At 43.5% G+C, this 27,146-nt stretch overlaps 1 protein-coding gene across 2 annotated transcripts in view; it reads left to right on the top strand.

The window, feature by feature from the left end:
• Positions 1–27,146, top strand: part of DAT (Sodium-dependent dopamine transporter) — a 258,731-nt gene that overhangs the window by 146,565 nt on the left and 85,020 nt on the right. For both annotated transcript variants that reach the window (XM_068229420.1, XM_067154453.2), the window contains one exon: positions 25,475–25,629. In XM_068229420.1, the coding sequence (XP_068085521.1) occupies positions 25,475–25,629 (155 nt within the window). The remainder of the gene's footprint in view (positions 1–25,474; positions 25,630–27,146) is intronic.

Raw genomic sequence — 27,146 nt, forward strand, 5'->3', positions numbered from 1 at the left:
ATTCTTTCCTTTCTTCAATTTCTTCAACTTCAGATGGCATTTCATGACCAACAAGTTGTGGTCAGAGTCCACGTCTGCTCCTGGGAAAGTTTTGCAATCCAACACCTGGTTTCTGAATCTCTGCCTAATCATAATGAAGTCTATTTGATACCTTCCAGTGTCTCCAGGTCTCGTCCACGTATAGAGCCGTCGTCTGTGGTGTTTGGACCAAGTATTGGCAAGGACTAAATTATGATCAGTGCAGAATTCAACCAGCCGACTTCCTCTTTCGTTCCTTTGTCCCAATCCAAATTCTCCTACTGTACTACCTCATCTTCCTTGGGCTACCACTGCATTCCAGTCTCCCATCACAATTAGATTCTCGTCACCTTTTACATATTGTATTAAATCTTCTATCTCCCCATATATTCTTTCTATTTCTTCATCATCCGCTGAACTAGTAGGCATATAAACCTGCACTATTGTGGTGGGCATTGGTTTGGTGTCTATCTTGACGACAATAATTCTTCACTATGCTGGTCGTAGTAGCTTACCCGCTGCCCTATTTTCTTATTCATTATTAAACCAACACCTGCATTTCCCCTGTTTGATTTTGTGTTGATAATTCGGTAGTCGCCCGACCAAAAATCTTGTTCTTCCTGCCAACGTACTTCACTTATACCAACTCCATCTAACTTTAGCCTATCCATCTCCTTTTTCAAATTCTCTAACCTACCACAACGATTCAAACTTCTAACATTCCACGCTCCGACTCGCAGAATGTCAGTATCCATCTTCCTGATGATCGCCCCCTCTCGTGTAGTCCCCACCCGGAGATCCGAATGGGGGACTAGTTTACCTCCGGAATATTTTACCCGGGAGGAAGCCATCATCAGTACACCATTCATACAGAGAGAGCTGCATGTCCTCGGGAGGTAGTTACGGCTGTAGTTTCCCGTTGCTTTCAGCCGTGTAGCAGTATCAACACAGCTAAGCCATGTTGAGTATTATTACAAGGCCGTATCAGTCAATCATCTAGACTGCCGCCCTTGCAATTACCGAAAGGCTGCTACCCCCCTTTCGATGAACCATTCGTTAGCCTGGTCTCTCAACAGATAACCATCCGATATGGTTGCACCTGCGGCTCGGCTATCTGCATCATTGGTACACGCAAGCCTCCCCACCGCGCCAAGGTCACATGGTTCGCAGAGGAGGCATTCTGGTGAAAGAAGAATTTGTAAGCTACGAAAAAGTAAAAGATGAGAAACATGAAATTCTAGGTGTAAGGCTCATTTCTAAAGATAATAGGCAACTTGATGTCTTTGGAGTGTACAGACCGGGAAAGGGTAGCGCTGAAACGGTTTCAGAATTATTTTATAAGATAATTAGCTGTGTGGGAAACGACATGGAAAGGAATTTGATTGTAGCGGGAGATCTGAATTTACCAAATGTCAATTGAGAAGAAATGCGAACGACAGGAAGCATGACCAACAAATGGCAAATAAGTTAATATGGGAAGGACAGCTGATTCAGAAAGAGGTGGAACCAACTAGAGTGAAAAATATCCTAGATGTGGTGCTGGTAAAACCAGATGAGCTCTATAGAGAAACCGAAGGAATAGATGGCATTAGTGATCATGAAGCTGTTTTTGTCGTAGTTAAAAATAATAGTGATAGTAGGGAAGGTCTTAAAAGTAGGACTGGTAGGCAGTACCATACGGCTGATAAAGCAGGCATGAGGCAGTTTCTAAAAAGTAATTATGATCGGTGGAAAACGGTAAATAAAAATGTAAACAGACTCTGGGATGGGTTTAAAGCAATTGTTGAGGAATGTGAAAACAGGTTTGTACCTTTAAAGGTGGTAAGGAATGATAAAGACCCACCTTATTATAATAGAGAAATAAAGAGACTAAGAAATAGAGTTAGAAACGGCTGTGGAAGTAAGGAGAAATTGAAGGAACTTACTAGAAAATTGAATCTAGCAAAGAGGGCAGCTAAGGATAACATGATGGCAAGCATAATTGGCAGTCATACAAATATTAGTGAAAAATAGAAGGGTATGTATAGGTATTTTAAGGCAGAAACAGGTTCCAAGAAGGATACTCCAGGAATAATTAATGAACATAAAGAGTGGGTATGTGAGGATCTTCAAAAGGCAGAAGTATTCAGTCAGCAGTATGTAAAGATTATTGGTTACAAGGATAATTTCTAGATAGAGGAGGAGACTAATGCTAAAGAAGTATTAAAATTTACATATGATAACAATGACATTTACAATAAGATACAAAAGTTGAAAACTAGAAAAGCGGCTGGAATTGATAAGATTTATGGGGATATACTAAAGACAATGGGTTGGAATATAGTACCATATCTGAAGTACTTATTTGATTATTGTTTGGTTGAAGGGGCTATACCAAATGAATGGAAAGTTGCTACAGTAGCCCCTGTGTATAAAGGAAAGGGTGATAGACATAAAGCTGAAAATTACAGGCCAGTAAGTTTGACATGCTTTGCATGTAAGCTTTGGGAAGGCATTCTTTCTGATTATATTAGATATGTTTGCGAAATTAATAACTGGTTCGATAGATGGCAGTTCGGATTTAGGAAAGGTTATTCCACTGAAGCTCAACTTGTAGGATTCCAACAAGATATAGCAGATATCTTAGATTCAGGAGGTCAAATGGACTGTATCGCGATTGACCTGTCTAAAGCATTTGATAGGGTTGATCATGGGAGACTACTGGCAAAAATGAGTGCAATTGGACTAGGCAAAAGAGTGACTGAATGGGTTGCCATATTTCTAGAAAATAGATCTCAGAGAATTATGGTAGGTGAAGCTTTATCTGACCCTGTAATAATTAAGAGGGGAATTCCTCAAGGCAGTATTATTAGACCTTGATGTTTTATATATATATATATATATATATATATAAATGATATGAGTAAAAAAGTGGAATTAGAGGTAAGGCTTTTTGCGGATAATGTTATTCTGTACAGAGTAATAAATAAGTTGCAAGATTGTGAGCAACTGCAACGTGACCTCGATAATGTTGTGAGATGGATAGCAGGCAATGGTATGTTGATAAACGGGGTTAAAAGTCAGGTTGTGAGTTTTACAAATAGGAAAAGTCTTCTCAGTTTTAATTACTGCGTTGATGGGGTGAAAGTTCTTTTGGGGATCATTGTAAGTATCTAGGTGTTAATATAATGAAAGATCTTCATTCTGGTAATCACATAAAATGGGATTGTAAATAACGGGCACAGATCTCTGCACATGGTTATGAGGTTGCTTAGGAGTTGTAGTAAGGATGTAAAGGAGAGGGCATATAAATCTCTGGTAAGACCTCAACTAGAGTATGGTTCCAGTGTATGGGAACCTCACCAGGATTATCTGATTCAAAAACTGGAAAAAATCCAAAGGAAAGCAGCTCGATTTGTTCAGGATGATTTGCAACAAAAGAGTAGCGTTACAAAAATGTTGCTGTTTGGGTTGGGAAAATTTGGGAGAAAGAAGACGAGCTGCTGGACTAAGTGGTATGTTCCGAGCTGTCAGCGGAGAGATGACGTTGAATGACATTAGTAGACGTATTTGAGTGGCGTCTTCAAAAGTAGGAAAGATCACAATATGAAGATAAAGTTGGAATCCTAGAGGACAAATTGGGTTCAAATATTCATTTATAGGAAGGGGAGTTAGGGATTGGAATAACTTACCAAGGGAGATGTTCAATAAATATCCAATTTCTTTGAAATCATGTTAGAAAAGGCTAGGAAAACAACAGGTAGGGAATCTGCCACCTGGGCGACTGCCCTAATTGCAGATGAGTATTGATTGATTATCATAAAGAAGACACGCACTCTACACGCTTTCACCGGCGTTGCCTAGTGTGGCGAGTTCCAGCTGCTGCCCTCTGGGTTCCTGTGGTGGAGGGATAACGTAGTTTCGCCACACCAGCGCCCCCCCCCCACGGGGTCGAGATAGTCACGGCTGAACGTAGTCCGGGAACCTAACTCTTCGGCCGGAGCGAGTTCTAGGTGCCAAGTCAGGGGAGTGTGGCGCACTTTAAGGTGCCGGTGATGCTGCGTCTGTGTCATTGTGCAGAGTGTTCTCTGGGCTGATGCGATAATCTTGAGTGGTATTTTGTCCAGGTAAGGGTGTGTTATCAGCCAGGAGGAAAGCAGGTTTTATGCGATCAATGCTGACGCGGACCGGCTTGCCTCTTATTTGCACAGTCAGTGTCCTATCACTTCGATCTAACACTCGATGTGGGCCAGTGTATGACGGATGTACGCGCCGCGGATCCGTGTCATCGCGTAGGTAGACATGAGTACAAGTGTTCAAGTCCCTGAAGATGAAAGTGGAGTGTTAATCATGCCGTGATGCTGGCAAAGGACGCAGTCGATTCATTTGTTGGCGGAGTCTGACTACGAAGCTTGAAGTGTCCCCGAGGCGGTTGTCTGTCGTGCCACAAAGCATTTCTCCTGGAAGTCGAATTGGTTCTCCGTAGACTAGCCCTGCCGAGGAAGGGCCAAGATCTTCTTTATGCGCACTTCGGATACCAAGTAAGACAATTGGTAAGGCTTGCAGCCAAGACATATCAGGATGGCGCATCATGGCTGCCTTGAGATGACGGTGGAAACGTTCTACCATTCCATTGGCACAAGGATGCCAGATGGTTGTTCTGGAGCGTCAGGTTCCGGTGAGAATCCCCAGATTTCGGAACAAATGGGATTCGAACTGTCTGCCTTGGTCGGTCGTGATAGGGTGTGGTGATCCAAAGCGAGAGCTACTAAAGCTTCAGCGACGTTTTTGGCTGTGATGCGTTCCAGTGGCCAGACTTCTGGCCAGTCGGGTGAATCGATCCTCTGCTGTCAGACAGTATCGGTAATTTTGAGCAGGAGGGAGTGGGCCGATGATGTCTAGATGGACGTGCTGGAAGCGAGCAGACGCCGGCGTAAAGTTGCCAATTGGAGCGTTGTTACGGCGCGTGATTTTCGAGCGTTGACATGCCTGGCAGGCTCGTGCCCATGTACGGCAGTCTTTTTGCATGTGGGGCCATACGAAGCGTTCTGATGCTAAACAGGCGGTCGCTCTGGCACCAGGATGACTTACACTGTGAAGAGAGTCAAAAGCTTGTCTGCGGAAAGGTGCAGTGATAAACGGTCCGAGTCGACGCGTTGAAGTGTCACAGAACAAAGTGATGTTCGTTCATGGTAACTACTATCGAAGCAAACTTAGTGGATTAAAATAATGTATTACTTCTTTTTCACCTTAAAATGCCTTCTATATGCCTCCCTTACGCTAAACTGAGGGAAGTAACTGTAGCTAACCCACTAATTTCAGGAGTGACAGTTGCCTGGCATACGGGATTTGTAATGCTCTGGTTGAGAGTCTTCCTCTTCCGCTTTTCCCACACCTGTTCGGTCGCATGTCGACTTGATCCTATTTTACGGGCGGATGCCCTTACTGACGTCAAAACTACATTGAGGGATGCAATAATTATTGCGTGTTTCTATGCTGTGTTGTCTGATTATGAAGAGCAAAGTTTTGGGAATTAATTAGACACGATTAAAATCCCGTCCAAACCGGGAATCGAACTCTGAACCGTTTGACACGAAAACCTCAACAATGAGCATTGAGCTAAGGATTCGTACACCATGACTTAGAGTATACGCGGTGAAAACGTTCGGACTACAGCACTGACAATAATTATTTATCCCGTGTTCATGTGAAACACTGCTTGGGTTCTACAGGACAGATTTCAGTGAATCAAGTAACACATCGTAAATTTAAAACAATAATGATTTTGCCGTCCACGATAGTGTCATAATTAATACTAATAAATGCTGCTTGTTTGATGGCCTTGTAGTTGTCGCAATCGTTTCAAAGATTTTAATGCTTGTGTCAGGAAACGGACTCCACGGTAATTACAGCACGCAGCTGGATCACCCTTCTTCTTGAAACCTGGGATTGTGCGACGTGTTACCCAGTGTATGGGGATGAGACCAGCATCCAGAATGCCATTGAAGAAGCTCTTTTGCCATTACATTGCGGAACTGTTTCATTCTTCGCTCTTCCAAAGATCTGTCGGAAGTTCGTCTGGTTGAAGAGCTTTCAGGACTTCATTTCTTTCTGCATTTTCTTATTTACTGATGGCTGTGGAATTCCTCCAGGAATTGAGCGACCCTCAGCAATTGGTGAATGTGTGAATTCAATATTCGACATCTCATCGAAGTACTCCAAGAAAAGAAATCTTCTTGCAGCGAAATGAATTATATATATTCGCCATTCTGATATGTGCATCTACAGTGTGTTTCTCTCATCGGTTGGCCGGCAGGCGCGCCCGACCTACCTATCTGCCTTCCGTTGACTCAGCGTTTCCCGTTACACAGCACGGGAATGCCGACACTTCGCAGTTCTGGTCCGTGCTTACAACGTGTATTAAGTGTTGTTCTCGAGTTGTGAAATGTTACTTCGGGGTATAATTCTCATAATGCCTTCACATGTGTACACGGTAGAGGAGAGGGTACTTATGTACGATACTTATGTGAAAACAGAGTCTTGCAGAGAAGTCGTTAGGCGATTTGTAACACAATTTTCAGGTGTACGCCCTCCACATAGAGACCGTGCGGAAACTCGTAAACTACACGGCCAGAAAAAAATGAGTACAACTGTTGTAACCAAGGTTGAGATTTACAAAACACAACTTTATTATTCGCTTTAAATGCAAAATACACTATTTACACAAATAAAAATGAAATTTAACTTGAAGCAAATGAATTAGGAATCTTGAGAAAGAGTCTATCTTTTGTACACTATATACAAGTTTACAGTATTTACATCCACTTCTATCTCGAAAAGATAGTCCTTGATATGAAAAGTCGATAGTCGAAAACTATCCGAAGTACTGACATAAATGTTTTGGAAATTCCTTCCTTGCTGAGTTCATAAAAGCAAGTTCAATGTTGGAAGAATTCTTACTTGGCGAAACCAAGGGAGCTTGCATTAATTAGGGAAATATAACGGTATGTAATAGTATGACTGGATATGGGCAGCGGAAGAGGAGCGGTGACCAGAGGTGAGACCTCGTACTGCCAGAAATTCAGTCCACCTGGTCGAAGCACATTTTCAAGAGGAGTAGCCTCCGTGCTCGACGTAGGGTGTATTCTGGAGCTGGACACCGGGGCAAGTGGGCATCTGGACAGGCTGGGAGTTCCTCTTTATAGTACACACACGACTGTTCAGGCACGCGCACTGAGGGCTGCGCGTCGAGGCTAGAAGAATGACACTTGGTGCGCGTGTAGCTGGCTGGCGGAGCGAGAAGGGAGCGCCGGACATACAACACCCTCCCCTCCTAAATACGCCGGTACGGCGTGAAACGGCGGCGGCGCTGGCGGCGGCTGCGATGCTGGGCCGGAGCTGCTGATGTCTCTGTTGGATTGTCCGGAGCTGGGACCGGGCGGAGTGGCGCTGTCTCGTCCTGAAAGGAACCCATTGTTATTAAATGGTCTAAAGCTCGTTCAGCAATAGATTTATCTGGCTGAGCAATAGAATCAATAGCTGGACATGGGCGGTAGCGCAGACGTATGTGGTCTTGATGGCGGCAGATACGTTTCTCCGTAGTCTGTATTTCGTAGAGACGATGACCCAAAGATCTGCAGATGACTCCAGGTATCCAGAGTGGGTTTGACCTGAATGTCCGGGTGTAGACCTTGTCGTTGACTGAGAACTTCGTTGGTGAGGTCTGAGACTGGGCCGGAATAGGCTGCAACAGAGAAAGTAAAGTTCTGTGAGGTCGTCCATGGAGCTTCTGTGCAGGAGTGATATTATCAGCGCCGGGCAGAGTTCTGTAGTTGCTTAAGAGTTGGAGCAATGCTTGGTCTTTAGTTAAGCCTGAAGAGACAGCTTTTTTCATACTTCTCTTAAATGTTTGTACAAAGCGTTCAGCTTCACCATTAGATTGAGGGTGAAAAGGCGGTGCTAGGATATGACGAATGCCATTATATGTACAAAATTTCTTAAAAGCAGTAGCTGTAAATTGAGGTCCGTTGTCCGAAATGAGGACTTGAGGTAAGCCTTCTGTAGTAAATATCTTCTGTAGAGCACGAATGGTAGCTTCGGTCGTAGGAGTCGAATGCATATCCACTACATATGGAAAGTGCGATAGTGAGTCGATGACTATAAACCACATGGAATTGAGGAAAGGACCTGCGAAATCGATGTGAACTCGTTCCCATGGAGTAGTAGCAGGAGGCCATGAAGCTAGATCAGAAGACGGGGCGTTCTGATTCAGTTGACATTGTTCACAATGACGGATGAGCTTTTCGATGGCGGCATCAATACCGGGCCAGTAGCAGTGTTGACGTGCTAGTTGCTTCCTTCGGGATATACCCCAATGGCTTTGGTGTAATAATTCGAGAACTTGTTTCTGTAGGCTAAGTGGGATAACCACTCGGAAGATGGTGCCTGCTTCTAGGAGTACGACTCCAGCACGAGTCGTGAGACGATGCTGCATACGATGATAAGGTGCAAGGTGGGAGGGAAGATTGCTCTGAAGAGGCCAACCGTTGCGGATGTAAGTACGCACAGTAGCAAGTGTACTATCCTTATCCGTAGCTTGAGCTATGCAGGTAGCATCAATAGGAAAACTGGAGACAGTATCTTCAAGTTCTATGTCCAACTGAAGACATTCAGATTCTTGAGAATCGAAGGCAGTATCAGGACCAACTGGTAAGCGTGAGAGGGCATCAGCATTACAATGCTGGGATGTGGCTCGATAGACAATCTGATAGGAATAATCAGAAAGGAACATGGACCATCTTTGAAGCTTTCTGAGGGAATTCTCAGGGATCTTATTACCAGGATGGAATAAGTGTACGAGAGGCTTATGATCAGTAATGATCAGGAAATGGTTGCCATAGAGATATTCATTGAAACGGCGAATACCAAAGATGATGGCTAAAGCTTCTTTCTCTATCTGCGAGTATCGACGTTGATGGTCATTAAGTGTTTTCGAAGCGAAAGCGATGGGGCGTTCCCGTCCATGACGATCCTTCTGGGAGAGAACGGCACCGACACCGTAGTCTGAAGCGTCAGTAGCTAGCGTGATGAGCTTGTCGGGCTGAAAATGAGTGAGTTGTATAGCTTGAATTAAGGCGTTGTTGATGGTTTTCCATGCCTGTTGGCATTGCGGAGTCCATTGAAATTAAACACCTTTTTTACGTAGAGCGTTTAATGGAGCTGCCACTGTAGCGAAGCGGGGAATGAACTTATTATAGTAGTTCGCTTTGCCTATGAAGGACTGGAGCTGCTTGAGGTTCTGAGGTGCTGGCATGTTGACGATAGCTGAGACATTCTGTGCACTAGGGCGAATTCCAGTCTTATCAAGGATATGTCCTAGGTAGTGAACTTGAGGCTGAAAGAATGTACATTTAGCGAGATTCGCTCGTAGGCCATTGTCTTTCAATTTCTGTAGAAGGAGGCGTAGATTGTTTAGATGTTCCTGATGATCTTTTCCCGTAACAATAATATCATCCAGGTAGTTAGCACAACCGGGAATGGAGGCAGTGAGTTGAGCTAAATAGCGCTGAAAAATAGCAGCTGAGGATGAAACACCGAATGGGAGCCGCTGGAGCTGGAGCAGTCCGAGAGGAGTGTTGAGTGTTAGAAATTTCTTAGAGTCTTCGTCTAAAAGTAGCTGGAGATATGCTTCTTTAAGATCAACTCGAGAGAAGAATTGTCCACCAGCGAGACGACGGAATAAGTCTTCTGGACGTGGAATAGGAAAGATATCTGTGTCGAGTTGTGCGTTGACTGTAGATCTAAAATCGCCACAAAGTCGAACATTACCATCAGGTTTCTTGATTACCACTAGTGGAGTAGCCCATTGACTAGAAGTAACTGGTACCACAATTCCAGTTTGTATCCACCTGTCTAATTCTTTCGTGACCAGGTCTTGAAGTGCTAGGGGTACTGGACGTGCTTTGAGGAAGCGAGGCTTAGCTCCGGATTTCAGCTGTATGTGAGCTGTATAGTCTTTTGCTGTTCCGAGCTGAGAGTCGAAGACTTCAGGAAACTGCTTTAGGAGATCGGTAACGTCAGAAGTAGGATGCAATGTAGATACAACGTTAATGTTGTCATGTATCTGGAAACCAAATAAGTTAAATAGATCCATGCCCATAATGTTGGATGCAGTGTAGTTGTTAACTACGAGAAGAGGAATGGCCTTCTGAATTCCTTTATAACTAGCCTGAAGCTGGATTTGACCTTTAATGTCAATTTTCCTTTTGTTAAACGTCACAAGCTGGATGTCAGCTGGAGAGCATGAAGGGGAACCTAAGTCATGGTAGGTAGCCAGATTAATAATAGAGACAGGTGATCCAGTGTCTAATTGAAAATCGACAGATCGAGTAGAGAATGAGAGAGGAACGATGATCTTGTGAGAATTCCTTGTGGGCAGAATAAGATTGATCTGATCAACTTCCATGTCTTGGCGGGGCTGTATATGCTTCGGGCGTGCTGCAGGAGTCTTAGCAGGGCGGAGCGAACTCCGACATACAGTCTTAATGTGTCCAAGTTTATTACATCGTTCACAAGTGGCTTTGAAAAAACGACAGTCACGACGTTCATGATGCTTGAAACAGCCTCGGCAGGAAGGCAGGAGTTTCGAGGTGCTTTTAGAATTGGGCTTCCTTGTAGCATTACGAGAGGGAACCTGGCGAGAATGCTTGGTAGAGAGCGCCTTATCTGGACGGTTCACTGTAGCAGAGGACTTGCGGGCCTGAGTCGAGACTTGAGCAACTTCGTGTGGAGAAGCTTTGGCTGCGGCAGTCTTGGTAGTAAGCTCATAAACCGTAGCAATACGCTGGACGTCTTCTAAAGAAGGGTTACTCTGCTTGACAGCGTCAAAACGTATCTTGTCCTCAGGAGTATGTAAAATTACCATGTCCCGAATGAGAGAATCAGTGTAGGGTGAACCACAACCGTCCTTGGAGCATATGAACTGGCAGGGTTTAGCTAGACCACGCAATTCAGTTATCCATTCAGTATGTGTCTGATGGGGTTGCTTTCTGCTCTGAAAAAATTTATAGCGAGCAGCCACTATGTGAGGAGCTTTGGCATAATGTTCAGTGAGACGGGCCAGGAGCTGTGCGAATGGTACCTCAGAAAGGTTTTTTTCTGGACCTAATTTACGTAGTAATTCACACGTAGCATTGCCAACTGAACTAAGAAATAGTGCTCGGCGGCGTTGATCATCTGTGACAGAATGGCAGATGAAATGCTGTTGTAAGCGTGCTAAATAAACTGACCATTCTTCCTTAGCCGGATCAAAAGCAGAGAACGGAGGAATAGCTGATGGCTGTGTAGTGACAGAAATAGCTTGAATAGCCTGAATTAATGCTGCCTGTTGTTGTTGCATAAACTGTTGTTGTTGCTGCTGTAAGGCTTGGAATACCGTAGCGAGTTGCTCAGCTGTAGCCATTGCGAGATGCGTGCAATAAAGAGCAAGGAGAGCTGTGTGTCAGAACTGGTTGTAGGCGCGACCTGGACCGGTATATGCTGGGAGTGAGAGAGAGAGCAAGCAAACACGCTGGAGCGTGCCACACAGGTGGAGCGCACGTCAGAGAGCTGTGGAATGTCTGTTGAGTGGGCGACACACTGGGCACTGATTGACTTCGTCGCCAATGTCTAAGTGTATGAGGGCACTGAGTTTGCTGTACCTCGTTGTGAAGGAGTGGATGAATAGCAAGTTATTATCTTGTCGCCACAGAGTTGGTGACTGGGGCCGATGAATTGGAGTGTTTGTTGCGTTCCTTTTTTTTTTTTTTACTTCGTCGCCATAGAGTTGTGTTGTAACCAAGGTTGAGATTTACAAAACACAACTTTATTATTCGCTTCAAATGCAAAATACACTATTTACACAAATAAAAATGAAATTTAACTTGAAGCAAATGAATTAGGAATCTTGAGAAAGAGTCTATCTTTTGTACACTATATACAAGTTTACAGTATTTACATCCACTTCTATCTCGAAAAGATAGTCCTTGATATGAAAAGTTGATAGTCGAAAACTATCCGAAGTACTGACATAAATGTTTTGGAAATTCCTTCCTTGCTGAGTTCATAAAAGCAAGTTCAATGTTGGAAGAATTCTTACTTGGCGAAACCAAGGGAGCTTGCATTAATTAGGGAAATATAACGGTATGTAATAGTATGACTGGATATGGGCAGCGGAAGAGGAGCGGTGACCAGAGGTGAGACCTCGTACTGCCAGAAATTCAGTCCACCTGGTCGAAGCACATTTTCAAGAGGAGTAGCCTCCGTGCTCGACGTAGGGTGTATTCTGGAGCTGGACACCGGGGCAAGTGGGCATCTGGACAGGCTGGGAGTTCCTCTTTATAGTACACACACGACTGTTCAGGCACGCGCACTGAGGGCTGCGCGTCGAGGCTAGAAGAATGACACTTGGTGCGCGTGTAGCTGGCTGGCGGAGCGAGAAGGGAGCGCCGGACATACAACAACAACCTCTTAGAGTGTTCCAATTCGCTCAAGATTTATTGTTGAAACAGTGCATATAGAGTACATGAAATAACTACATTTTCAGATCAATAGCTCAGGCGGTACTGAGGTACCAGGTGTCGAACCATGCTGAAACACCCATATTAGTACGTAGTGTATCCTCCACAGGTGGCAATGCAGGCGCTGATTCTGGCATCCATTCGATCATACAGATGGCGAATACCGTCTTGGGATACATTACTCCACGCCTGTTCGACCTGTTCACGTAGTTCTGCAAGAGTTGTGGGTTGACGAGTCGCACGTGTCAGTGCTCGATGGGAGACAAGTCCGGAGATCGTGCTGGCCAGGGAAGGTGCTGCATGTCTTGCAGAGCAAGTTGAGTTTCACGCGTAGTGTATAGGCGAGGTTTATCCTGTTGGAACAACACATCACCTTCCTGTTGCAAGAATGGCGAAAGAACGGATCTTACAACATTCTGCACGTACCGAGCACTGGTCAGCGTTGTCTCCATAAATACCAAAGGTGAACGACAGTTGTACCTTATTGCACCTCAGACCGTAAGGCCTGGGCGTGGGGCCAGTGTGTATTGGGCGAATGCACTCTACGAGACAGCGCTCGCCAGGTCAACAACCATCACTTGCGTGCTGGCAGGATCTACTTTCATCTCTGAAGACCACGGCCCGCCATTCCATCTTCCAAATGATCCTCTGACAGCACCAGTCGAGCCGTGCACGTCGATGCTGTGGCGTGAGTGGAAGATGGGCTAGAGTAGTCCCACTGCTAGTAACCGGTTGGCAACAGTTCGTGTTGACACTTCTGGGTTCACAAACCCTCTTATCTGTGCTGTGGTAGTTGTACGATCCGCCACTGCTGCCCTTGGCGGACGTCTGTCCAGAACCTCGTCTACGGATGTGAGAATGTTCATGTGACCAGCATCGCAGCACGTCCAACTTGTGTGGCAATTCCCGCGTCACTCGGAAGACCACAATCTGACCCCTGGCATGGCGCCTGTTTGCTTCACACGGCGCCGTATGGCGCTCGGGCAGCTACGTCACTACGCTATCTGTTGACGCACGACGTTGAAACTATTATCAGCACATCGACTATCCCCCAGGTGGCAACTGGCGTCATCGGGTCAAAATTGATGTCGTCTTTCCAGGTGTACTTTTTTCCGGCAATGTAATTGAGAGGAGCAGGTTCTTTACTCGGTAAGAAGCGAAGTGTTGAAAAACGTGTACTTAACGACGAAAACTAAAAGAAATCGCAGAAAGATGAACATACGCCTACAAAGTCCCTAAGAAAACTTGGACAAGAGGCCGAGGTTTGGAAGACTCAGCATGGCGGAGCACGAAAATGTTAAAATCCGGAGAGAAGCAAGCTCAATTACGGAAGAGGAACTTTATGCGTATGAATCTGAGTTCCCTAAGGCGATGCCAGAAATGTATACATGCAGGAGGAGAACATTTCTAACATCTCCTGTCATGAGGTAAGAGCTTATTTTGATTGTTATCTCATGTCATGCACGGATAAAGTGAGCGAAGTGCTGTGGAGCGGGAAGTGATGAGTCAACGGGACGCAGATAAGCTGGGCGCGCCTGGCGGCCGAACGATGAGAGAAACTCACTGTATAAGCACAAGCTAACACTCTCGCAGCTGACTTCTAGATATACCCTTGGTAGAGATATAATCGGGTGAGGTGAAATTTCGGATCCTTGGTCTTTCCCGATAAAATGCCTCTCATTCACCGAGGTGAGATTGTCAATTTTTCACGTAGCAACATTAATATCATGTACTGGTACAAGAATAAAGTCTTATTGACAGCTTTGAACATTTCTCGTATAGAGAGCGATATCAAACACATGACGACGGTTATGTAGTAAGTTTCCTCTTCATTTATTCGTACAACAATGAAAGATGTAATACATTAGTTGGAATCCGCTGATCACGTTCTTTTCAAGTTCTTTTCCACATAGTGATTTCTAATGTCAGAGACAGGCTTACGCTAGTCTATATAAATAAAATTTTTAGGGGGTCCGCTGTCTGTAATTTCGTTTATTTTGTCAAATTTACAGATATTTATCCGTTTTATGCCAACTCAAAACCGTATCAGTGGTTTTTAGCTTTAGTGTCTGTTTGTCCGGCTGTTCCACCATCACAGCGAACCGTCTTGATAGATCTCGACCAAACTTCATACTTAGAGCATGCTCATGCAGGGGTAGGTTTGGATATGCAGATAATTTAAAAATAGCTGAACAGACCGGCAGTTTATACAAAAACAAGAACTGTGTTTTATACTATTGATTTTCTGTAAATGAAATGTCGTATGGCTTTTAGTGCCGGGTTATCCCAGGACGGGTTCGGCTCGCCAGGTGCAGGTCTTTCTATTTGACGTCCGTAGGCGACCTGCGCGTCGCGATGAGGATGAAATGATGATGAAGACAACACATACACCCAGCCCACGTGCCGTAGGAATTAGCTAATTAAGGTTAAAATCCCCGACCCGGCCGGGAATCGAACCCGGGACCCTCTGAACCGAAGCCAGTACGCTGACCGTTCAGCCAACGAGTCGGACGGTGAAATCCGAAGACAGTATGTGAAACTTCTCTTCATTTCAAACAACTTTTCTTATGAACATAATTCTGCTTACTCTTCAAATGACGAAGAAAATTACTATTTTCTGCGGGTTTCATGCTCTGCATTGAGTGACCGACAGCGAACCTTCCGGTTACCATGACAACGTCTCTAGCTGTTCGCCAGCAGGGAAGTGACGTAATGCCCTTTTCGTCATAATTCCTGTAAACTCGCCGTTTCGTTGGTTAGAAGGCCAGAGTGACGTCAAGCTGCCATTCTTCGGGATATTTGCGGGATACCGCTGGGGGTTACAATCATCTTCGAATAGTACTAAGGGAGGCTGTATGCGGACTGTAGGCCGTTACTTCGCACCTTGAGGTGTTTTTTTGGCATTTGCTATAAAATTTACTGAAATTCTCTTCTACTTCCGTTTTCTCCTTTTATTCATTGCCACTGCCTTGGCTCAGGCTTAAATAGTAATAACATAAGATATCTTCTTATCTAAGAATCCCTGCGCCTAAATTTCTCTTCTGTTACATCTGTCATAAATCCGTAACCCATATCATCGCAATTTAGTGAGGGACATTTCATTTCTACACTACAACCACTTCGTTTTTTACCTTTAGATAGAGCTGCATTTCTCGCTTATAATCAAAACAACCGAACTCGATTTTGACTGGCATTAGGAAAAGGGGCCTGTCTTTATAATGAAAACTCCACATCTCCATTGTGAATGGCAGTAGGCAAGTGAGCCTGCTTTTATAATAGAAACTTCTGAACTCGATTTTGAATTGCGGTAAGTATCGTGGCCTGCCATTTGCATCAAAACTTCCCAACGCGCACCTTAAATCTCAAACAACGTATGGGGTCCTCCCAGTGGTGTTTCTCGGATAACGGTAAGAGACGTGCAATTGAATGTAACGTAACTCACTGTGTGTACAGCACTTTACGTACAAATCCGTACACAATGTGGAATACCGTAGCGAAGCAGGGCACATTTACCAGTACAGAATAAATCGATTGATTTCTTAGATATAAACCGACTGTACACCACGACTGCTATTATAAAGTTAAGTAAAGAACAGTATATCCCTTGATCTTTCACCTGAAGAATAAATCTCGAAACAGCGACGGTGTAAGCCGTGACGACTTGGAGTCGGCCAATTACAGCCCGTGTCCAGCGGAAACTGTCCGCCATTTCTCCAGAACTTGAGCATAAGTGCTCTTGTTCGCCTGGAAGGAGAGAAGAAAAGGGAGAGATGGAGGGGAAGTGTGGTATTAGCAGAAAAAAGAGGAGGGCGGGCCACATCAATATACTCTCTCTGGAACACTCAAGCCTCCGTTGATCTGTGGCCCCACAGCCTTTCCACTCCATTTCCCGGATTATAACAATGACTACAGCTCCTTGCGGTTCGCTCCACACTCGAGACTGACTTTATCTTGACTGGAATTCTAAGTGCATTTCTTATTAACATGTGCTCGTATACACACGGTACGCTGATCTAATCCGCCGCTCTCATTCCTAGTGTAGATAAGTCATTTATGTTTCTATAGAAACCCCTAACCTGCAGTTTCAGAGCATTTTTTGTAATCTAAAATGTGTTTTGATACACGCGTTATTTTCCTTAGTATTATTTATCTATGGCCCGCCTCTGTGGTCTAGTGGCTAGTGTGATTAGCTGCCACCCCCGGAGGCCCGGATTCGAATCCCGGCTCTGCTACGAAATTTGAAAAGTGGTAGGAGGGCTGGAACGGGGTCCACTCAGCCTCGGGAGGTCAACTGAGTAGAGGTGGCTTCGATTCCCACCTCAGCCATCCTGGAAGTGGTTTTCCGTGGTTTCCCACTTCTCCTCCAGGTAAATGCCGGGATGGTACCTAATTTGAGGCCACGGCCGCTTCCTTCCCTCTTCATTGTCTATCCCTTCCAATCTTCCCATCCCCCACCAAGGCCCCTATTCACCATAGCAAGTGAGGCCACCTGGGAGAGGTACTTGTCCTCCTCCCTAGTTGTACCCTCCGACCCAATGCATCACGCTCCAGGACACTGCCCTTGAGGCGGTAGAGGTGGGATCCCTCGCTGAGTCCGAGGGAAAAACCAACCCTGGAGAGTAAGCAGATTAAGAAAGAAAGAATTATTTATCTATTACTACATTGTTGGCCGACGGCGGTAGCCGTGTTGAAACACCGGAACCTGTGAGATCCCCGAAGTTAAGCAACAGTTGGCGTGGTCAAAATTTGGATGGGTTGCCACGCGCTGTTGGTTGGGGGTAAGGGAATGGAGGAGCGGAAAGGAACTGGCACACCTCTGCGGAGGTTCGGATCAGCCTTTTGGCAGAATACACCCTTACCTTACCTTACTATATTGTTGTACGTTGGGTATTCAGCCCGAAGGCTGGTTTGATCCTCCACTGTTCCATCAACAGCTGTCAAATAGCCTAGGCATCACTGTAGAGGCATACCAGAGAAATGAGGAGTGAGGTGGTGTGCCGTTGCTTTCCTCACCGAGCCAGAAATTGCTATTATATATCCGTCTGTCAAGCCCACTGAAATGCATACACCGACCCTATGAGTGATATTTGCACACCATTCATAGCAGGGACTGGCTGCATACGGAATGGTATTACTAGCATCACTCATACCTCGGTCACTTTCATATTGTCAAAGCCAAGGATGAGACTGAGAGAGGTCAATGAAGGTAACTCTAGCCCATACCAGAAGACATAGTGCACTGAGAACACTACATGTCACCAGCGAAGCTAAATTACTACATTAAAAATTACAATTAAATGTATCAACTATTTCAAATGAATATGTAAATTGTCATTTTAAATGTTGAAAACATGTCTTAGCTGACAAAGTAGGGTCCCCATACCACGAAAAACGTAAAATAGAGCAATTTCCTCAATTGTGCGGAAAGTTGAACGGCTAAATGTTTCAAATTGTGAGTCCTGGAGAGCTCCATCAAATTTTAAACAATCGAAAATCATTCTGGCCTAATTCAGTTCCGGAAAAACTCTAAAATCGCTTGTTTCTTTACCCGTTTTCTTTGTGATTCAAATCCTGGCCAAATTAAGTTATTTACATAATTCTTTCTGTAATGTGTTCCTTGGTTCAATACCCTCAGGAGGTTTTTTTTCTATTTTTTGAAAAATGTCCACTCTGGTGAAACTCTGCATTCACTCACATTAGCGCTCGTAGCGGTAGTAAAAGGCAAACGGTTAATATAATCGACCGGATAACGATGAACAAGAAAAGGATTCTAATTTTTAGGAATAATAAATATATATTCTCGCACTTTATAATATTTTATTTACCTAAAATTCGTAGCTCATATCCCCAGGATGTTTTCAACGTTGAGTTGCTTGCCTGAAGGGCTACAACTGTGGAATTCTAACTTTCTTTATTTATTTATTTATTTATTTATTTATTTATTTATTTATTTATTTACTTATTTATTTATTTCGTCCTAGACGTTAACACAGTTATATAGTCCAGGACAAACATGAATCTCACCCTCCCTAAGTTGCATTAGTGCTTACTTTACTGTCATCAGTCTTTACAGAGTTATCCTACAATTACAACATATATTTTCAATGAATGAATTCACATGGAATTTAATAATGTAATAAAGCAATAATAATAACAAAATTAAGGGAAAAATAATAACAAAATGACAATGCAACAACTTTTCTATTGCTATATCTATATATTAAAGGAGTTTACTAAAAACAGCTTTGTCCGTTCTACTGGAACTATTTGCTTCGTTAATTTATTATTCTCACCAGAATTACCTGCCGATGAATCACGAGACATTGACAAATCTATAAGTTCAGAGAACTTTGAATAATCCTAAAATTAAATCCCTAAATGCCCACTCCAATATCAATCAAATAAATCAATCAATCAACACTCATCTGCATTAATTTTAGGGCAGTCGCCCAGGTGGCAGATTCCTTATTTGTTGTTTTCCTAGCCTTTTTTTAAATTATTGCAAAGAATTTGTAAATTTATTGATCATCTCCCTTGGTAAGTTACCGTATTCCAATCCCCAACTCCCCTTCCTATAAACGAATATTTACCCCAATTTTTTCTCTTCGATTCCAACTTTAATGTTCAACTTTTAAAGAGACCACTCAAACTTATTCGTGTACTAATGTCATTCGACACCATCTCTCTACTGACAACTCGTAACATACCACATAGCCGAGCAGCTCGTCTTCTTTCTCCCAAGTCTTCCCAACCCAAACTTTACATTTTCGTAACGCTACTCGTTTGTCGAAAATCGCCCAGAACAAATCAAGTTGCTTTTGTTTATGTTTTCCAGTTCTTGAATCAAGTAATCCTGGTGACTGTCCCATACACTGCCCTCTCCTTTACATCCTTACTACACCCCCAAATACCCTCATAACCATGGGCAGAGACTTGCACCCTTTATTTACAGTCTCATTTATATTATTACCCCAATGAAAAGCTTTCCTTATATTAACACCTAGGTAATACAGTGATCCCCATAAGGAACTTTCACCCCATCAACCCAGTTATTAAGACTGAGAGGACTTTTCCTATTTGTGAAATCCACAACCTGACTTTTAACCCCTTTTATCATCTGTTCATCTCACAACATTGTCGAGGTAATTTTGCAGTTGCTCACAATCTTGTAAGTTATTTATTACTCTATACAGAATAACATCATCCGGTGAAAGCCTTATCTCTAAACACAAAGGTTCAGTAGTACTGCCTTGAGGAATTCCCCTCTTAAAGACTGCAGGCCAGAATAAGCTTCACCTACTCTAATTCTCTGAGTTAATTGCAGGCGAAGGCTTACCCTAGCCCGCAATACCTTCTGGACTTAGCAGGTTGCTAAGCGACTAGCATTTTCATTAATATTCTGATATATTAGTAATGTCATTGCGAGCAGCCATTACTACCTCTCGAGCAGGAGAGTCTACACTTCCTCTGATCATGGAAGAATGCTATTCTCTAATCTTAGCCTACAATGAATACAAAGCCTGCCCAATAGCCACTCATAGCTGTCCGCCTTGTGGATGCTATATTTGCCGCTAGAGGCGCTGCAATTCAACCTCACATGAACACCTCGGTTGGCGGTATATCTACACGTTGTATGCTTACTGGTGACGTCTACTACGAAAGTTGAATGTTAATACCGATAGAAATAATGAAACTCAATAATGATTTTGTTTAGTTCGAATCATTGGCTGAATGGTCAGCATTGAGGCCTTCGGTTCAGAAGGTCCCGGATTCGATTGCCGGCCAAATGGGTGATTATACTCACGTCTAATTAATTCTTCTGGCTCGGGGACTGGTGTTTGTGCTTGTTCCAACACTTCTCCTTTCATATTCAGACAACACACTACACTTCCAACCAGCACAGGAACTTGATATAGTGATTACTAGACCTCGGACATTTAATATGCATTATTTAAAATACCATGTTTATTTTGCTCAATTGATTATAATTCGTTACGGGGAAATATAAAACAAGTTTCCCTCTCATCTTTGCTGCAAACGTCACAGAATATAATTTTACCATCCAATGTGAAATGGGGAAACTCTTGTAAATTGAGGACGACTCGGAACCTGACACTTTCGGCTTAATCCACACATTGACCAAACGGGAAAAATGTATTGTTAAAATACGTCAATTATATTATAATGGTGTACTGCTGTGTACCGTTTTTTAAACAAGGCTCTAGAAATAAAGTTTTCCATGAATTCCCTTGCCAAGAGCCAACTAGGGAATTGTGGATTAAAGCAATAAACAGACAGTGTATGGTACAGAAAATACGCAGACCCTGTGACGGCAAACATTAGGTTACTTATTATTATTGCTCCTGTTCTGATAATAATAATGTCCTTATTCTGTTGTGTAGGTGGTACCAAGTACCAAGGGTAAGTTATGGAACACTAGTGACCGCTCCGTCGAGTGCTGCAATGGCATATATTGGAGGGTACTTGGTAAGAGTTGTCGAAGACCACATGCCATGTCAAGAGTGTGTTGATAAAATTAGTAGTATCCAGAGTCCATCTTCACTAACGTCATTAATAAAAATCAAAGCAGAGGTGGTCTCACGTCTCAGGTATCCAAAGCCAAGTTTTGTTTCACTGCTGATGAAACTGAGGCAAATAAGGGACGAAATGTTATCGGTAACGCTGGACAGTCCAAAAATAGCACAAACATTAACCGAAATACTGTTGCCACGTGTTGCTAAAAATCCTATTCTACGGTGTGGGAAAAGTGATCATCCTGAGGAACTAAGCAGAATAATACTGCAGAAGTATCTACGCCCCTCTGTCACTAACTACGCTAATGGCATGACAGATGAGTATCGCCGAGAATACTTCTTGAGAAGAAAAACGATTTATGAGGAGAAAATATCAAGGAAAATGGTTAAAGTCGTTCATTTTCACTGAAAATCTAAAGTGCGGTATTAAAAATATCTAGTGTAGACCTTATGTCCTTTTAAATGCCAGACACATATTTCGACAGTTATGTGTGTTATCTGAAATGAAAATCCACAGCTAGGGGTAAAAGGTGAACATTTATTATTTTCTACTTCATTCGGATCAGTAACGTATATAATATACAGGAAGTGTAGTGTAGAGGTAAATTTGTGCTAGTTTCAACTCCCGTTATCAATGCTAGTGAGTGCTGATGTGAGGTGGTATACTAGCGCTGCAGTGGTCAAGACCCGCACTGCCAGGCGAACACTGTTTCTGAAGGGTGCACTGCGAATGAGCAGGCTTTGTATTCCTTGTAGGCTAAGCTCTAATATATACTCTTACCTTCCCCAGCTTCAAACTATAGTCAACAGATGGCAGAATGTTCCTAATAACTTACAAGCTGCTAATATGAAATAGTCGACGTACGTACAGACGGGAAGGTATCGAGTCAATTAGACTTCTGTATGACCAATAATGCCCGTCTGATGGCCAGCATCCCTAAGGCGCTAAAGTCTCAAAGGTCTGACACCAAAGTTAGCCGGTTCGAGTTCCGTTGGTCGAAAAAAATGTCGCCATCAGAATGCTGGCCGGCAGGGTAGGGGAGGTGGTGATATACAATCTCTAATGACTAGATTGCGCGTTAAAAGTCTGGATTAAATTCCAAACCTCTCTCATATGGAGCGAGGTCATATGACGCTGTTGATGGTGATTCGTACGTCAGATGGGGACGTTAAGCCTTGAGCAGACCCCTTAGTGCTATTCGACAGGAGTAGGCTACGTGCCGGCACCGAATTTCACCCTCTCCCTACCTAGTATCTATACCACGTCATTGATTTCATGTCATTAATTCCTCTGATGAGGTTGACGTCAGGAAGGGTATCCCATCGTAAAAACCCGCCACGAGAGCCTCTGTACAGTCATTTGACCGGGTCAGTAATGGAATGAATGAAGCGGCGAGGACAGGAATTGTGCCGGTTGCGGAAGCCTGTGGCAATCTTCTGGGGCAATAATTAATTACTGACAGATGGGATTTCATTTCATTAGTCACACGAACTTTTCTCCTGCACAGTTCTATCTCCTACTTTGCGTTAGTAAGGAGCTTCTTTTTTTGTGTGTCCGTGGTGGTGGTGATTATTGTTTTAAGAGGAAGTACAACTAGGCAACCATCATCTATATACCACTAATCAGAGAGAAAATATGGAAGGGGTCGGATACTTCGAAAAATTAAGGTATTGGCCAAAGAAAGACAAGGGCCACGAATGGCATGAAAATGAAAGAGTCCCTAGGCCTCCATACGTAATACCGTCGGGGACTGAAAAGAACAAGCGTTGACCAAGAGAGGTCGGATAGGATAGATGAAAGTGAGGAGCCTGGTACAAGTAAGTGGAAGCAATGCCAAGACTCAGCTGGGGGCTCCGTGGTCGTCAACCCACACTCCAAAGTTCAGAGCCACTGAGGCCCTTTTTAGTAGCCTCTTACGACAGACAAGGGATACCGTGGGTGTTATTCTACCGCCCCCACCCACAGGAGGAATTTTTTTGGTGTCAGAATGTTTCCATCAGTTTGAGAAAGACAGTGACAATATCCGTATCACTTTTCATGTCCCATCTTCCGACTTGGTCACAAATAGGCCGACGTTGGCAGTTGATAATCGAGCCGCACTGAGAATTAACAGTAACCAGTTTGGGCTATGCCGAAGATTTGGACTTAATGGCAGACTATGCTGAAAGCGTGAAGCGTAATATCTTGGAACGTGAAAATAGGTGCAACATCCCAAAGTCTTAACGTGAAGTCAGTTGGGGAAAAAACTTAAGTGGACTGAATATCAGGTAGGGAATACAAAACTCCAACAGGTAGTTATCAGTCAATCAGTGCCGTCGCCCAGGTGGTAGATTCCCTAACATATCTCTACCCAGTCTGTTCTTAAATGATTTCAAATAAATCGGAAATTTATCAAACATTTCGGTTGGTAAATTATTCCAATCATTAACCTCGGTCCATATTCAGTGGCCTTTGTTTCATATTTTTATATTATAGACGTGTATTTGGTATTTTGCCGTGTCAAGGAAACAAGGTGAAACTCTTTACGTTCCTCAGAGAACTTTGCTTCGCGTCTTCAGTAGAAAATCTCGAGGAAAACTTCTCTCTCCTGGAATGAGGACATTTCCAGAAGAAAGTGGTGAACAAAATTCCTTTAGTCCTCAGATTGTGAAGATTCTCAAGTCTCTGTACTCATCCTCACTTGAAGTTGCAATAATATCCAACAGTACACCCATAAATGCTTCAAAATCCTCAAACATGTAAGACAATTACTCAAAAAGTATAAAATAGTCTGATAAATTTCATAAAATGACCAAATAATGAGGTATAACTTTAGAAAATGATATGAAAATACAAAATGGCAAAAAATGGCAAAAAATGGCCTAATAAATTAGCATTCCTAGGCTGTGGGAACTATGATCAGCATTTCTGTACAAGTTAGCAATGTCTGCTGTGAAGTAATTAAAGATGACATGTAATCTACATCCTAGCACTGACTCACCGAGCAAAACATGTCACCTATTGCACATGCGCAGATGGATCGTTAAACCTGTACAGATGGCGCAGCAAACGCGTCCCGTGGTCAAGCACGCGCATAAGGCAGTAGCGATCTGTACGTCAACATAGTAGATGTAAGGATGTGACAGTAAGGGGCGATCGTGTTTGGCCGTGCCCGTGGCTGGATTGTTGGTGTTTAACAACGGACAAGCAGTGCTGTAAACACGACGTCACGTCCTGACTGAGAGGGACCGGAGACGCGTTTCACGGCTTGTAAATCGAAATCGCCTCCACATCCGACTGAAATTGCTGCAGTCAGTGAGAGAAGATCCATCCCAATCTGTTCGCGCGAGAACATTGCGACGGTAACTGCATGCATTAAACATTTGGAGTCGGTCACCTCGCAAGAGGCCATTGCTCACACAGGCACATAAAGTTGAGCTAGATCATCCAACGTGCACAGTATCTGACTGGTGGAATGTACTGTGGTCTGAATCCCAATGATGAACTTCGTCGAGTGCACCGAAGGTCAAATGAAGCATTTCATCCTGGATGTGCGCAAGGTCAGGTTGAAGCCGAAGGTGGGGGTGTTTCTTGTATCACGGGACCCCGCTCGCTGAGGTCAATACTAACACGAACCAGCATCCTGGATCATCAGGTGTTGCCTTTCAGTATGCTATTGGTACACCGAGTTTTCAAAATGACAACAGCAAAGTTTATCGGGCTTGGCGCATATGTGACTGGTTTTCATCTCAATTGGCCTCCAAAATCACCTGACTTGAACCCTATTGTAAATCTAACGCCGACATCAGCATTCCCGCCATTTGGTGGAATTGCGCGATCAAATCCTCAGTGATTGCCTTAACCTGGATGCGACTTACCTACACAACACTGTGGACTCACTTCCTAATCGAATCCAGGTGGTTATCAAGTCCAGAGGTGAAGTGATGCTTGTAATAATTTTTCCAGGGTTGGCTAATTTTTTGCCCGGTGAGCTTAAGTGTGTATTTCTAATAAAATTTGCCCTACAGTGTGTGTATCTAACACTTTTCAACTGACCATTAAAGTAGACTGAAATAGATTATATAGATATTTGTTTATACTTCGGTGCAAAAATGGCATCTTGCATATTTCTAGAAAATCAATGTATTCATGTTGTTGCTTGTGTGGCTGCACACTAATCTTTACACGTTTAATCAGGCTGGATAAACGATAGAATGAAATGCCATGTCTAAATTTTTACTTAGTTTTTCTGTGCCTGCTAAAAATTTCATTTTAAAATGTGAGTTATCCCCTTTTTGCACCGAGGTCTTTAACTGTAATTACTCTATTCAGTAATGCAAGTCCGATTGTCCGTGGAACTGTAGCGGAATGTTTCCAGTACTAACCTGGTCCCCGTTTGGTTACAGGAATCGGCTACGCTGTGGCACTGATCGCCTTCTACGTGGACTTCTACTACAACGTGATCATCGCCTGGGCTCTGCGCTATTTCTTCGCCTCCTTCACCAGCCTCCTCCCGTGGACCACCTGCGACAACTCTTGGAACACCCCTCTCTGCCGACCGGTGAGCCACTTCCACCTTCCTCACGTGCTGAGTTTTCAAATCCCCCCGCTCTTCCGTCTGAATCAGACGCCAGTACGTTGAGCCAAGGAATGTCCATTCTAGTTGGAAACGCATGACGGACCGTGACATATACGGGAAGAGAGGAACACTTAAGAACATTATTAGTATCTATATATTAAAAGAGTTTACTAAAAGCACCTTTGGAAGATCCGTCCGTCCGTTCTATTTGCTTCATTTTCGTGTTGTTCTCTCCGGAATCAAGAGGCATTGATACTGTAGGTCTCTAAGTTCAGCCAACTTTGAGTGATCATAAAATCAAATCATTAACTGATCGCTCCAATAATTGCAGCCGAAGGCTCGCCCTAGCCCGCAATACATTCTGTACTTAGCAGGTTGCTAAGAGACTAACACTTCCATTAATAATATGATATATATGATTTTCACCCTTAGTAATGTCATTGCACGCAGCCATGTTTGATTACTACCTGTCAAGCCAGAGAGTATACACTTCCTCTGATCAAGGAACAATATTATGCTGCGCTATATCGTTGCCTACGCTATAATACAAGGCTTTGAAATGCACTCGTGGAAACGGGTTGATTCCTAGTTCACCATTCAAACGCTAGGATCGCGGTCTTGCCCCCTTGTATTCGCATGGCCGTATATGTAATAAGTAAAGTATATCCTAAATAAAAAGAACTGAATGTTTTTGCGAGTATTGACAGTACTTTATTTATAGAGCGGTGCTGCATTGGCTTGGATATGTCATTGAAGTTTCAAAACTTTCTCTCTTCTACTTGAGTGGCTCAAAGCAATGTTGTCTAACAGAGGTCTCAGAAATTTTCATAGTAGAAAAAGAGGTGGTTTGTCGCCTTTACACTTTCCATACTTAATTTCACTGTTGAACATGTCTTTCGAAAAAATAAACGTACACCTTTTAGTAACTCTCTTCGGGACAAGTACTGCGTAGCGGAGGTGACAAATTCCGTCGTTCATTGCAGAAGTGCCACAGACGATGATTTTCGGTATCTGAGGGCTCCTCGATCTTGAAAACGAATAAGACACAATGTTGGACTTTGAGTAGCTGGAGAACAGATATGTTCTAAACAGCCTTTACAGTCTGTTTTTTCTTTTGCCACACGAACCATAACGTCATTGTATTCCGCTTGGCGTCTTAGGTAGCTGAAGAAGAGCTCGATGTCATAGATCGTTAGGTTCCTCATCAATGCATAATGCAAATGTATACTTATGAAGTATTTTACGCAGGCCACAGTAGACTGGGTAGTCAAGATCTATGCCTGGTACATTTCTCTCATGATTCTTTTTTACTTTCTCTGAATGCATTTTAAGTTTCTTAATATATGACAGGAAATCATTAATTAACCAACTGAGGAGTTCATCTTCAGAACTAAAAGATGCTTTTTTTTTTATGCTAGTGACTTTACATCGCACCGACATAGATAGGTATTATGACGACGATGGGATAGGAAAGGCCTAGGAGTTGGAAGGAAGCGGTC

The sequence above is a fragment of the Anabrus simplex genome, chromosome 10 (genome assembly GCF_040414725.1).
Source record: "Anabrus simplex isolate iqAnaSimp1 chromosome 10, ASM4041472v1, whole genome shotgun sequence".
In the NCBI taxonomy this organism is placed as follows: Eukaryota; Metazoa; Arthropoda; class Insecta; order Orthoptera; family Tettigoniidae; genus Anabrus; species Anabrus simplex.